At 58.8% G+C, this 13772-nt stretch overlaps 1 protein-coding gene across 2 annotated transcripts; it reads right to left on the bottom strand.

The window, feature by feature from the left end:
- Window positions 1–41: 41 nt before the first annotated feature.
- On the bottom strand, window positions 42–13218 carry ST3GAL2 (ST3 beta-galactoside alpha-2,3-sialyltransferase 2). Of its 2 annotated transcripts, none has more exons than XM_068202862.1 (8): window positions 13092–13218; window positions 4812–5069; window positions 4297–4540; window positions 3989–4182; window positions 3576–3755; window positions 3349–3394; window positions 3074–3193; window positions 42–2796 (listed from the first exon to the last, which is right to left on the bottom strand). In XM_068202862.1, the coding sequence occupies exons 3-8, from the start codon at window positions 4468–4470 to the stop codon at window positions 2623–2625; spliced, it is 888 nt and encodes a 295-aa protein (XP_068058963.1). In that variant the 5' UTR covers window positions 4471–4540; window positions 4812–5069; window positions 13092–13218; the 3' UTR covers window positions 42–2622. The 2 variants fall into 2 exon arrangements, with proteins under 2 accessions (XP_068058963.1, XP_068058962.1); XM_068202861.1 differs by having other exon boundaries at window positions 4297–4722.
- Window positions 13219–13772: the final 554 nt, after the last annotated feature.

Raw genomic sequence — 13772 nt, forward strand, 5'->3', positions numbered from 1 at the left:
AAAGGCACAGTAGACGGGGCTATCAGAAGAAAACCACCAAGTAGATTTGATGCATGATTTTTATTGACTTAAAAAAAACCAGTTGGTTTAAGACAGTTGTGTGCAGAAGTACCCATGTACACAGAGGCTACGGGCCAAGCTGCCCGCCTGCTCCTAGCCCTAGCTCGGAGCACTGGTCTCTCCCTCTCCCAGTGGGGCAGGAGGTGCTCGGATCAGGTACTGTGTGATGCAGACAACCTCTGCCAGGTGGGCCAGCCCGGGCACCTCCTCCCTGCCTGCCCCCCTGCCCGTAGCCTGTGCCTACAGCTCCTCTATGTACAGTACAGTGGTGCGCCGGCCGTGCAGCACGCGCCTGCCTGCGGCCGCCCTGCCAGGGAGACACGAGTGGTCGCGAGTCCTAGTGGGACAGCTTAAATAAAAAATAATAATATAATAATAATTAAAACAACAGAGAAAAGGGGAGTAGGGGAAGGAAGTTAGCAAAAAAAAATACTGTCAGGGCAGCCAGGAGCCGCAAGCGCGCCTGACGCTGGATGCCAGTGGTGTGCTGCCAGAGGGTTTGGTTACCTGGGTTTGGTACCCAGCGTCTCCGCTCACCCTGTGATTGTCAGGCCTGGCCCTGCTCAGCTGCAACAGGAGCTGGTCCAGCCTCATCTGGCTGGACTGGATTTGGCCAGCCACACTGGATTTAGCCTTTCTAGCCACCAGCGTGGTGGCCTGGATGCGTCCCTCTCTCCCAGCAGCAGTTCCCAGCTAAGATCCAGTGTGGTGCGAGGAAGGAAGTGGGTACAACTGCCAGATACATCGGCCACGTCCCTGTCCCCAGCGCAGGTACAGCCAGGCGTCACCAATGGGAGATGGTCAAGGCACTCATTGTTGCTCGTGGTTTTGTGGTTTTTAATTTTCTTCCCCGTAAAAAAAACCCACAAAACAAAAAATCGGCAAAAAACACCCAGGAAGGTGGAGAGCAGTGCTTGCAGCAGCCTGTGTCCTGTGGCTCAGGGCTGCCTGCACCAGGGCGGCCCCACTTCTACAGACCAAAACCCACCCCAAAACTCAGGAGTTTAAATCCCTGTGGACAGAAAAGCTGAATTTCCCCAGCCCGGGGGCTGCTGACTTGCCCTGCTCCAGGTGACCAACTCACACCCTCGTGTTTTACAATTGAAGAAAAACCTCAAAAAAAAAAAAACAACCCTGAAAAATGACCAAAGCAAAGTAGAGAAACAGGAAGAGGCTGCTACAGAAAAGCCAGATACAAAAGGGCAAAAAAAATCTCCAAACCCAAAAAACCCTACAGTGATTGTTCCTCAAATTAACTATTGCAACCAGCAAGGCAGCATGGGCAGAGCTTCCCCAGATGGGCACTGCCCCACAGCCCCTGCTCCAGTCTCAGCACTGGCTGTACAGGCAGAGGGTCCCTCTCCGGGGGTCTTTTTCCATGGTTGCCTTTTTCTTGAGCTTTTCAGCATCTCCTAAAAGAAAAAACTCACCTGATTGACCTGAAGAAAGTGGTTTTAATGACACCTCTGGGGAGGCAGTTTCCTTCAGCATCTCCCCATCCCATGTCATAGGCTACCTGTCCAGCCCAGGAAGCCCTGAGGGCACGGGCTGTACCAGACTGGTGTAAACCAAGCACCACTCTGGCAAAAGGAGCAAAGACTTTGGGATTTCAGCTTCTCACTAGAGCTGTTTAGAGCAACACAAAAGCAAAAGCACAGTTCACTCACCCACTAATCTCTGATCTGTTTCTTCCCAGCTTGTAAGCAAAGGAAATCCTGTCTCCTTGACCCTCCTGCATCCCACAACCCCTTGAGCATCCTACAGCTGCTCGCAGAGCTCAGCCAGAGTGACCAGGCTGCCGCTCATGTAGGTTTCTTAGCTGCCTCCTGTTTGGTCATTCCTGAAATCTGCCCTACCCTTCCCCAGTCCTCAGGCAGAAGAGCAGGGATGCTGCACCCCAAAGTTGAGATTCCTCCCTGCACAGTTGTGCCAGCAGTTGCTGGCCTGCAGCAGAGTATCAGCAATGGTCGGCTTCCTGAAGCTTCTGGCTCCCCACCATGGGTCCACGTGCTGGGACCTGCCTCTGTGCCAGGAGCCTTCCCTGGAGAAACGACGGCATCGGGTGCCCCAAGGCGGGTAAAACAAAAATACCAAAATAAAGGAAAAAACAAGCAGCTGGTTCCACTGGTGAGGCTGCGCAGCCGCCACAGCTCCCTCAGCCCCCTCGGCCTGGACGCGATGCTCGAGGGGCTCCCCAAAGTCACGCAGCTTCGGGGCGGGGGGGTTGTCTTCTTTTAAAAAGAGCAGCATTTGGTTTGACTGTAGAGAGATGCAAGGCGGCCACCCCTGCCGCCTGGTCAGTCGCTGATTGTGTTTATAAATCCTTTCTCAGCTGGGTTTCATAATAATAATAATAATAATTAAAAAAAAAGCAAAAAGTCTCCTTTAGCTCTGTACCTGATTGGCTGCTGGAGGCACCAAATACCACCACGGTGGCTGTGTCAGCACTGCGGAACTGTGCTGCCCATACGTGCTCCTTGCCTGAGGCCACCAGGGAGACCCTCACCCTCTGCCCCTGCAGGCAGCAGGACTTGCTGGAGCAGGGAGCCAGAGACTCAGCCCTCAGTTTCCCCGGTAAACCTCGATCTTGCTGGTTTTGGCCAGCATGTCGATGATGTGTGCCTCGAAGTCAGCATCGTGCACCCCCGTCTTCCTGAACTCCCCGGCGTAGCGGTTGTTCTCCCAGTAGTGGTGCCAGTTCCCTCGGCTGTCAGCACCGAACCCAAAGACGTTCACCTGCCGTAGCAAGGGAGGGAATGAGCCAGAACCCCCCAGCAGGCTGGGATACACTTGTCTCAGCAACCCCTGCACTGCTGGGGTGATTTTCAAAGGTGCCCATCCTTCTGCACAGCCTTCTCACCCCTCAAGAGTGCCCATCACTGTGGTGTCAGGCAACCATAGTAACTGCTGCAGTTTGACCCAAAGAATCCACCTCCTTCCTTAACCCTGCAAGGTTCAGGACCTCAGCAAACCCACTCCATGCCAGCCAGGAGCTGAAGGAGACACCACCCACCTCATCGCAGACATGGAGGGCAAAGAAGAGCACCAGCATGCCAGTGGAGGGGTAGCGCCCGTGGTGTTCCGTCCAGCGGTCGTGGATGTACTTGAAGAAGGCAGGATTGTAGATCTGCACCTGGGAGGATAGACCAGGGTCAGCACAGGAGCCCCAGCCATGCTCCCTTTGGCACCAGCACCCCGTGAAGGAGCCCTGGGAACCCTGGGGAATGATGTGGTGACATCATGGCCATACAGATGCTCCTGGCAGTGATAGGGATGAGCCCCACGTACCTTTTCTTTGTCCACACGCAGAAAAGGCTTCACAGGTGCGTATGTGCTGGGAAAAGAGCGGAGAGGCAGGTGAGTTCTTGGGGGTCCCATGCCCCCAACTCAAGCCTGAGTTGCCAAGGGGGGCTCTTGGAGGTAGGAACAAATGAATCCCCACTGCTGGCAGGGGAGCTGTCCTCGAGCTAGGTGAGCCACCAGCCTGGTGCTGCCACTGCCCACTGGGTACTTACAACCTGATCTGGCCGGTGGAGAGGGCACTGGCGATCCAGAGCAGGTCCAGGGTTTTGAAGGGCACGAGCACAAAGCTGACATTGGCGGGCAGGTTCTTGGCACTCTCGGGATACATGAAGTGGTGTGTGGTCCGACCACCCACATCGCCCTCAAAGCCCACCGTGGGGGCCTGGTTCATCCTGGGGAGAGAGCAGGGAGGATGACACCACCGTCCCAATGCCCCGTGCCTTGCAGATGATACGGGTGATCCCCACGAGCTGTTGAATGCTGCCAGACAGCAGCTTCTCGGCCAGGGGAGAGGGCAAGGCTGGACTCACTCCCACTCATCCCAGCACCTGGTGGTGCCAGCATCACCCCATGTCTCTGTGCTGCCCAGGTGGGCAGGTCCCTGGCAGTGCTCTCTGGCCCTCACCGCATCACGAAGTCGTGCCCGTCGATTTCCGGTCCGTAACCAGAGCCGCGTAGGTTGCCTGAGTTGCCAACCACGGCGCAGCGGCGGCAGCGGCGTGGGTCACGGGAGCGGTAGGGATCCTCGCCTGGCACGATCTGGAAGAGCTTGCTCAGGACCTCGTGGGTGTTGTGGGACTTGAACTGGGGCTGCAGCATCTGTAAGGAGGGAAGGGGGGCAGGGAGGAATCAGCCAGCGCCCCCTCCTTGGTGGAGGAGGAATCTGTGCCCCCGTGCCAGAGTACATCATGGCACTCTCGTCCCTGCACTCACCATCCACCACCTCTGGACGTCGGGCGGTAGGTCCATGTTCTCCTTGGTCCACACTGGGGACACGGTGCCGTCATAGCGCCCATCAAACCAGTCGGTGGCTCCGGGCTCCTCGGCCGGGCAGCGGCGGCAGGAGCAGCCCCGGGGGTACGGCCCCCCTTTGCTGAGCCGCTGCATCCCGGCATAGCCGGGCACCAGCTTCACGCGGTGGATGCCGCCCAGCCCGCCGGGGTCCAGGTAGGCGATGCTGTGGTGGGAGTAGGTGAAGAGGAGGGACATGACGAAGACGAGCAGGAAGGCGGTCGAGAGGAAGCAGAAGCGCAACGAGCACTTCATGGTCGTCGGGTGGCTGAGCCGGGGACGGCGCCCGCTCCGGCATAGGGCGCGGGCATAGGGCGCGGGAGGGCGTCAGCCGGCCAGCGAGGCTCCCTGCAGGAACGAGCGCTGTAACTCCCTGCGGTGGCGGTGTGGGGAGGGGAATGTAGAGCCTCCCAGGACCCACCGCACCGGGCTCCTACCTGCTGGGCTGCAGCTTTCCATCCGCGTTGTCCGGCCGCGGCGAGGGCCCCCGGTGGCTCCGCGTGCCAGGCAGGGAGCATCGGCGGAGGGGTCCGGCACAGCTCGGCGCGCCGGCCTCAGCCGCGGCACCGCGTCCCGGCGGCTCCTCCGGGTCCCGGCCCCGGCTGGCGCTCAGCTGCGACGGTGCTCATCATCCCCGAGATTTAGCTGATCCGCTGGCACGCCTGGCTCGGGAACACGGCCACCGCGACACCGGCCTGGAGCGGGAAGAAGGGGACGGCGGGTCAAGGGGTGGCGATACAGACAGCAGAGAGGGGCTGCGCTGAGCAGGCGGAGGGTGCTGGGGGCTGAGGACTTTATTCCCCACTGAACGCCCCAAAATGCCTCCCAGCCCGTCACAAGCACGGGGCTGTAGGGTGCGAGCCGTACCCGAAGGGGACAAGCAGGTGCAGGGTACGCAGGGAGCTGAGATGCAGGCATCGCTACCCGCGCCTGGGGAACTCGCAGCAGCTCCCGGACTGTGCCCTCCCTGTCTCTGCCAGACAAAGGCTCAGCCATGAACTCGCCTCCGGAGCCGAACAAGCGGCTCCTTTCTGTAGGCTAAATTCTCCTTCTCCATCACGCCATAAGCAGCCCCTCCAAAGCCTCCTCGCCGGCTGCCGCCGCCGCCGAGACAGCCGGGAAAGAGCCGGGAAACAGCCGGGAAAGAGCCGAGAAAGAGCCCGGAAACAGCCCGGAAACAGCCCGAAAACAGCCGGGAAACAGCCGGGAAACAGCCGCTCCGCGGCCTGACGGGCACCCCAGGGACGGACGCTGGGACTGTCCCCCCAGAGTGGCAGTGTCCCTTGGGGAAGGTCACTCGCTCGCTCGCTCGTGATCCTGGAGGGTAAAAATAGCCAGGGCAGAGGTGCTGGCGCCTGCGCCCGGGAAGAGGCGGGAGGAGCGGCCAAGGCCCCCGAGCAGAGCGGTCGGCAAAGCCAGACCTTGGCCAAATAATAAAAAAAAAAAAAAGGCTGAAAATCCCCTTTTAACCCAGTCACTGAGCTGGAGCAGGATCCAGAATCCCAGGGGTTTGGAGACATGACCTCCCCTCCAGGGCTTTTTAGGGAGGAGGTGACCCTTCCCCAAGGCAAAACCCTGCAGAGGCATCACCTCCACAGCTCAGCCCTGGCCCCAATTACGCCAGTGCCGAAGCCGGCAGCAGTAATTAGAAGCTGGCAGGCACCACGATGCTTCTTCCCTAGGAAAAAACATCTCCTGGAAGACGCTGGCTTGCTTTCCAGGAACAGACTGCTAAGCCCCAAAAACCTCCTTGCTGGGATGGGAGGAGAACATGGACCCCAAAGGCTCCCCCAGCCCATTGCACTGCCAGGCACGGACACCTCCTGCCCAAACCATTAACCCCCTGTCAAATATTTGTTCAAGTGGGGACAGTCTTTAAAGGAAAGAGCCAAAAACCGAAGGCACATCCCGGTTCAGGTGTTTTCCTGGGCTCTGGCAGGGAATTTTAACACGCCTACATGACACACGCATGGCCAGCAGTGACTGCAATCAGTTTCCTTGGGCTGCTGCCAGCAGAAAAAGCAGGGTGGTTGTTAAACAGAGGGTTTTTGCATTTAGGGAGTTTGGGATAAAGCCAGTAAAAAGCTATAACATTCCCCGCCCCCCAGATGCAAAACGCTGGAAAGATTCGTAGGTAAAAGGCAATTTTGGGGCTTTCTTCAGCTACAACACGGCAGGGCCACCAAGCAGGATGGGCTGATGCCCCCCCTGCTCCCGCTGCTTACCATCCCACGGGGCTTTTTAAAGGCTAAAGGAAATGAGCGATCACGTGCTTGTGTTATTTTTGTTCCTGGTGAAAGGGGGGGGATCCCTTTCCGGCTCCCCAGCCCGGCCTGGTCCTGTGTGATGCATCCCAGCCCTGACACCATCTGGAGCACATTTTGTACGGCCCCCATCCTGGGGCCTCCTGGAGCTGCCCCCGACCCCAGCGGGGGGGTAAAAACTGCCCTCCAGCCCAGCTCTTGTGCGGTTAAAGAAGCCTTAAATCCCAGCGGCTGGTTTGAGTCATCATTTTCCTAGCAGGAGCTGGCAGCTATTTCCATCTGCACTGGTCCTTACAGCCCCCAGCAGGGACAGGGCACCCACACATATAAACATTCCCCAGCAACATCCATGCCCTCCCTGCCCAATCCTAATGCAATCCGCCTCCACAAATAAAACCCCACTTGCAGGAGCTTTTTGCACCAGATTTGGATGTTTCCTTCTTAAAATAATAAGGGATTTCAGGATTTCTTCTGTGGTGAGCAAGCTTGGCAACTCATCGATGCCACTAAATACCCTTCCATTCCTAAATTCATCCCCAGGATCCTAAATTGCCTCCTGAGGACCATGTACTCATTAAACACAAGTTTCTTTTTGATTGCAGGAGATAATGAAGCGAGGCTATTAAAAGGTCCTGGCAAATTGCTCTGCTGCTTTTACAGGTGGATGTTTTTTTCCAATCATATAATCTTTCATTTCAGGATGAATGCTGGAGCGATGTGACCGACAGCCCCAGGGCCTGGAGGATGCCTGCCCCTTCTCTGTCAGACAAAACACCATAGATACATCCCCACTCAGCATCTTTAGGTCTCCTTGGCTCTGTTTGATCATTTCTAAGATATAATGGGGTTGTTGGCATGAATTTCCATGCCAGTAAATGGCAGGGTGGGCAAAGGAAGGAGCCATCACTGGGAGATGGGATGTCACCGTGTTTGGGGCAGGGAGAGAAGGGGAGTGGAGGAGCAGTGGCAGCATTGTCTGCACTGGCTGCAGTGCAGGAGCAGGAGCATTGTCTGCACTGGCTCATGCTCACATGCTCTTCCCAGGGATGAATGCTCTGAAAATTCTCCCAGGAGTCTTTGGGAAATGCCACCCCGCATGGCCAGGTGCTACTCATCCCATGATCCCTGTGCAGAGACATCACTTCTGCCACCACCAAACCACTGACTGGGTGTAAGAGCAGTGCATGGCTCCTGCAGGTGGAGGAGGGGGAAGCACACAGGGCCCCCTTGGACTGGACTGGCATCTCTGTCATGGGTGGAAAACCTGAGAATTAGGGTTGGGTTTTTTTGGCAGGGAAGGAGCATATCTGAGTCAAGTCCTCTCCCACCTCCTTCAATGCCAGACAGAAACAGCGAGTGGTGACCTGTCCTTGTTTCAGGCACAAATTCAGTGAGCAGGATTACTACAAAAAGTCATAAAACCATTCCAATTTCTTTTTGCCCATGGCCCAAGCACTGCCAGAGGTTGCAGCCCCCGGGCAGGGTGCCGAGGAGCCGCTTGCCTCCGTGGGGCCGTCAGCTCGCGTTAGCTTGGAACAGCGAGCGGGAATCTGCCGGGGGCAGCGCGGGAAGGGACGATAGCCTGTCCCTCTGCATCACTGGCCTTCCAAAGCCAAAGCAAGGCTTGGCGACAAAAGTGCAGTTAATTAAGAAGGTTATTTCCTACTTTTTTCCCCTTGAAGTTTTTTTCCTCCCTGGAAGCTGGATGGGAGAGGGAGCAGGGAGCAGACCTGGTGTTGGCACAAGGACGTTTCTCCCTGCCATGGGGTGATGCCATGAAGAACTGATGGCCAGCAGTAGACAAGCAAGAGGTATGAAGAGAAGAAGCCAATTTCATGCATTAAGCTATCACCACATCCTTACAGCAACGAGGACTTGGTAACTAATTCTTCATCCTTTTAATTAATCATACTCCTATCAGCCAGCTCAATCAGCTAATGGAGCCAAGTTAATTGGGTTTCCCACGTTTTAAACCCTACTCGCACCCCTGGCTGCCAATGGCAGCAATTCCAGCCTTTCCTTGTCTCTGGCCTCCAGAGGGGTTATTTCGGGCTCATCCACTGAGCACTGGGATAGGGCCAGGAAAAAGCATGGAGGCCAAATCTCCACCACAGAGCTGAGATGGAGCCAGCCGCACTGAGGCCGTTTCCTATGGGATTTAGGGGCACAGGGGAGTGCCAGAAGTGGGAAAACAGAATGGAATGGAATGGAATGGAATGGAATGGAATGGAATGGAATGGAATGGAATGGAATGGAATGGAATGCTCCCACCCTTGCTGGTAGATGGGCCTGCAGGGACAGGTCCAATAGCATCCCAAGCCCCTTGGCTCAACCACAGTGTGACCCTCAAGGAACTGCACCAGCCTGAGCACCCTGTGCTGCTCAATGGAACAATGCTGGGTGGGCACTCTCCTCCCAAAACTCACACTGGCAGAAGTAGCCAAGGCAGATGCCTGTCCCTGCAGCTCCCATTGGGACCACCCAGCCACATGTACCAGCCTGTGTGGCTGATGTCCCTGAGCATTCTCCAGTGCCATTTCCCCTACCCTCTGCCAGCCATTCTGGGTCTCCCCAGGGGGAACAAGGGACCCTGCACTCCAGGGGTGTTGACAAGCCCAAGGCCATGCTCACAGCACGGCCTTGTCACACTCAGTTCCCTGTGCCAGAAGCAGCAGCTCCCTCCTTGAGGCAGGACAGACAGGGAGGGGAGTGGGATTCTCCTCCCTAATCCTGAATGCCTGTGGAACTGAGAGGCAGAGACAGCCCAGCTGCTCTGCACCTCAAGCACCCACCCCAGAACCCCCAGTTTTCACCAGCTGCCTCAGTTTGCACCAACTCAAGTACCAGCATCTCAGGTACCACACAGCTGGGTACCACTGAACCCCGGGTCAAACATCACCACACCAGGTGCCACCAAGCTGAGTCCCACCAAGGAGCCAGGTTTGGCCAACCAACCCAGCAGAAGAGAGGAGGCAGAGTCCGAGGCTTGCCACCCACCACTGCCTACTTCTCTCTCCCACCCTTGCCCCAGCTCCCTGTGCAAAGCCATCTGGTCCCATGGGGAGCCAGCTCCCCACTGCTGGCCACATTTCTGTCTCACCCTCCCACAGCTGCAGGCTGGGGTCAGCAGGGTCTGCCTGGTCACCGTATCCCTTCCTGTCTGCTACAGCAGGGCTGCACCCCACAGACACCCCTGAACCAGTCTCCCTGCAGCCTCAGCTGCCTGTGAAGATGTGCTCACACCGCAGGCAGACACACTCCCCAGGAAGGGCAGGGCCCCTGCTCTCCTTTCACCACCAGCATCCGGAGCTGCCAGCAGCACCCCGAGCCTCCCCACCGGCTGGGAAGGAACCACTTCCCCTCCACCACTGCTGCTGTTTTTTACCAGCCTGGACCAGTTAGGTTCATGCCTGATGCCTCACCAGGAAAATACGTGCCGGAGTGCAGGACAGGCGGATGCTGCAGCAGGAGGCGCCGCTGTCGCTGCGGTCCTGTGCCCGGGGAAGGCGAGCTGGGGCCCCCCTGCACTTTTCCTGTCTTCCTTCCTGGATCTCAGCTGCACCGAGGATCGGAGGCGGTGGAAAACCAAAGGTTCTCCTTTGGCTTTCGAGGGCTGGTCGATGAGTGCTGTACCCACAGCCGCCCTCTCTCCCCTGGGGAGCAACCCAAACTGAGAACTGCAACCTCGGCACACGCTGCGGGTGGCCCCATAAAGCCACCCTGGTTTGCTCCGCCTGCGGGCAGCACTGAGAGGACATTGAACGCGTTAGGGAAATTGCACCTATGAGATTTCACTGCAAGGAAGTTACGAAAGGCTCCCCAGGCCGGAGGGCATCAATCCCAGCACAGCCCAGTTACAGCCAAGAACTCCCATTAAATGTAAAATTAGAGCAGTTCCACTGGCAAGAGCCCTTGACTTCTCTCCACTAGCTGGGGCTCTGCTCAGACACCTGGGGAGAAGGGGGAGCATTTGCAGCTTCCTAATTAGCCCAATTACTGCTGCAGATCAAAAGTCCTTTGCTGGGGACACGGTTGCACTCGGAGCAAAGTGACTGCAGCTTGTTCTGGTTTCCCAAGAGCAACTGTTGAGGGTGTTATTTTAGAGCTCAAACCCTGAACTTTTTTCCATCCCGTAAGAAAAAAAAAATCTATACATCACACACACACACACACATACACATACACACACACACATATATATATAAATTTTTATATGCATCCACCACTCATCCATGTGCAGTTTTGGGGGTATCTTTGAGAACTTTGCTTTGGAGCTGGGACCCAAATCACTTGCACTTTCCAGAAAAAAAGCTTTTGGGAGATGCCAGTGGCAAAGCCGAGAGATACCCCGGAGCCCAGCGCAGAGCCCAGCAGGGCAGGGAGAGGAGGTTCCCAGCCTCTCCCATCACATCCCCTCCCCGCGGGGTCAGGCGGGCTCTGATAAATCCTGGCTCATGAAGAAGCATTGAAGCCGGCCAAGCCACTGGAGAGCAATTAGCAGCTTGCAATCGTGCAAAAATTAAATGCAACGGGAAGAGATGAAAGTCATCGAGCTGCCGGGACCTCGGCGTGCCAAACTGGGCGGCATCCGGCGTGCCGAGAGCCCGCAGCAAAACCACCGAGCCCTCAGTGCCATCGGAGCCTTTCCCCAAAAAGCGGCTGTTTGGAGCTTGTTTGGGCAGGAAAATTCAAGCGTTCCCGCAGCATGCGGTAGCCGGGGCTCTCCCTGCCTGCCGCCGGCGCCGGCGAGGCGTGGGCGGTGAGCGGAGCGCGCCCCGCCGTTCCCAAGAAGCGCCATGAGCTCCTCGGAGGAGAGGGAAGCGCTTTGGACAGGCAGCTGCCGCACACAGCCGGCAGCGGGGCCGCTGTCGCTGCCAGATGGGGACTGACAGACAGGCAGACAGACAGACAGACGGGCACGCGCGCCGGGGGGGGGCGGCGGGCAAGGCACCCCCAGCCCAACCCTCCCCGGTCAGGCTGCGACTTTTGCTTCTGACAGAAGGGAAGAAAAGGGAAGAAAGGGAAAACCAAGCCCAAAGCGCTGAGGAACTTCCCGTTGGCGCTCACCGCCTTGGCCACGATGTGGCCGGGGCGGCTGCTCACGGCTAGGATAAGGAGAGCCCGAGATAATGCAGGGCAAAACAGCCTTCACCAGCTCAGTGCCCACACACCTCCCTGCAGGGAGGCTCAGCAAGTTTTGGGGTTTGGTGTGGTTTGGTTCCCCCCAGCCATGTTTATGATTGTTGGCAGCAGGCGGGGACGTGGCCCTTCCTCCAGTCTGAGCTTGCATGCTGCCCAAGTGCCATCCTCCCCCCAGTATTTTCCTGCTGGCATGGGAAACCCTTATTCTCTTAAAATATTTGGGAGCTTTGGAATAAGTGCTCTGACTCTGCAGCTGGAGCCTGAGCAAAACCTTGCCTTCCCCCTGAGCCAGCAGCACTTAATCCCCCGGCATATGTGGGGACCCCTTGAATCGCCAGGCCCTGAAATAGGGGCTCTGGTATCAATTCCTCTGTGGCAGCCGTGCTTCAGCCAGGGAAACACCCTGAAACAATGGGACAGGCACGCCGATAAGATCTCACACCAGTGCCCGCGTTAGTGCCCCCACACACACAAAGAAGCAGGCAAAGGACATCCCCTGCTCGGTGACACAGTTTTCTACCCTGTCCCCAGGGACGCTCAGGCTGTTTGTGAAATCCTGGCTGCCACTACCCATGCAATGGATGCCGTGTGTCACGCAGCCATGTGTCACACTGCTGCTGAGGGACCTTGCTCACTGGCACTGGTGGGGACTGGGGCCACTCGCAGCCAGCCCTCCCACCCTGGTCCCCCGGCTCTGCCCTCAAGATCCCAGGGCACACGGCTGGAGGGGAGCAGCTCCATCAGCCCCAGCCCCGACACCCCTGCTAGGGCCAGCATCCTCCCCGAGCGAGCACATCCTGCCCGAGCAGCACCTGGAGCTGCTCCCCGAGCTGCACACCGCGGCTGGGGCCAGCACATCCTCCCTGGGGACAGCACCGCAGGGCCCGGGCCAGCATTCCGGACCAGCGGAACCTCCTGGGTCTGAACCCAATGCAACCCGGGTGGAGCCAGCATCCTGCACCGGGAGCAGCGCCCAGAACCCGGACCCGCACCCCGGATAGGGGACAGCACATCCCAGGGCTGTTCAGCACCCACTGCATCCCGGGAGGATCCTCCCAGCCCCGGGACCTGCGCCCAGCCCCGGGACCAGCAACCGGGACCACCACACCGGGGATGAACCCAACGCATGCCGTGTGGGTGCCCCCCGAGGCCAGCTGCCAGCACCGGGACCAGCCCGCAGCAGCGGGGCAGCTCCCGGGTGGGCTCCGCCGCCGCCGCCCGCCACCCCCGCGCCTCCCCGGGACCGGCATCCCGAGCCGAGCCGGGCCGTGCCCGCACCCCCCGCCTCGGGCCCGCTCTCTGCCGCGGTACCTGGCTCAGCTCCGGCATGGCCCCGCCGCCGGGCTCACCCGGGCCCCGCCGCCACCGCCCTCCGCGCCGTGCGGAGCCGTGCCGTGCCGCGCGGGGCGGGGGGAAGGGGGGGCGGACGGGCCCGGCAGGCTGGGAGATGTAGTCCTGGGCCGCCCGACGGGGCTTGTGGGACTTGTAGGAGGCGAGCGGGGCCGCCTGCGCCCACTCTCCCACTGGCATTTCAGGAATCTACCCCGGTGCCCGGCCCGGGACTCACCTCGGCACATCGGCACCCCCCAGCCCGGTGCCCAGCATCGGCATCCCCGGTACTCAGCCACCAGGATTCACCCCGGTACCCGCTCGGCACATCGGCAGCCCCTTGAACACCCCCGGTACCCAATGCGATACCCAGCTCGGTACCATCCCAGTACCCGCCCGGCGCACCGGCATCTCCGAACATCGGCACCCCGGTAGCCATCCCCCGTTATCCATCCCGGTATCCACCCGGTGCGCCGGCATCTCCCGCTACCCTCTCTGGTACCCACCCCGGCACCCACCCCGGGACGCACCCCAGTGCATCGACACCCCCCAGCACCCACCCGATCGCACCCCAGCTCCCGCCGGGCACCCACCCTGACAAGCCACCGGGAACCGACACCAGCGCCCACCGCCCGGGCACCTCTTCTCTCTGCGGAGAACGCT

This window comes from Anomalospiza imberbis, chromosome 12 (genome assembly GCF_031753505.1).
Source record: "Anomalospiza imberbis isolate Cuckoo-Finch-1a 21T00152 chromosome 12, ASM3175350v1, whole genome shotgun sequence".
NCBI lineage: Eukaryota > Metazoa > Chordata > Aves > Passeriformes > Viduidae > Anomalospiza > Anomalospiza imberbis.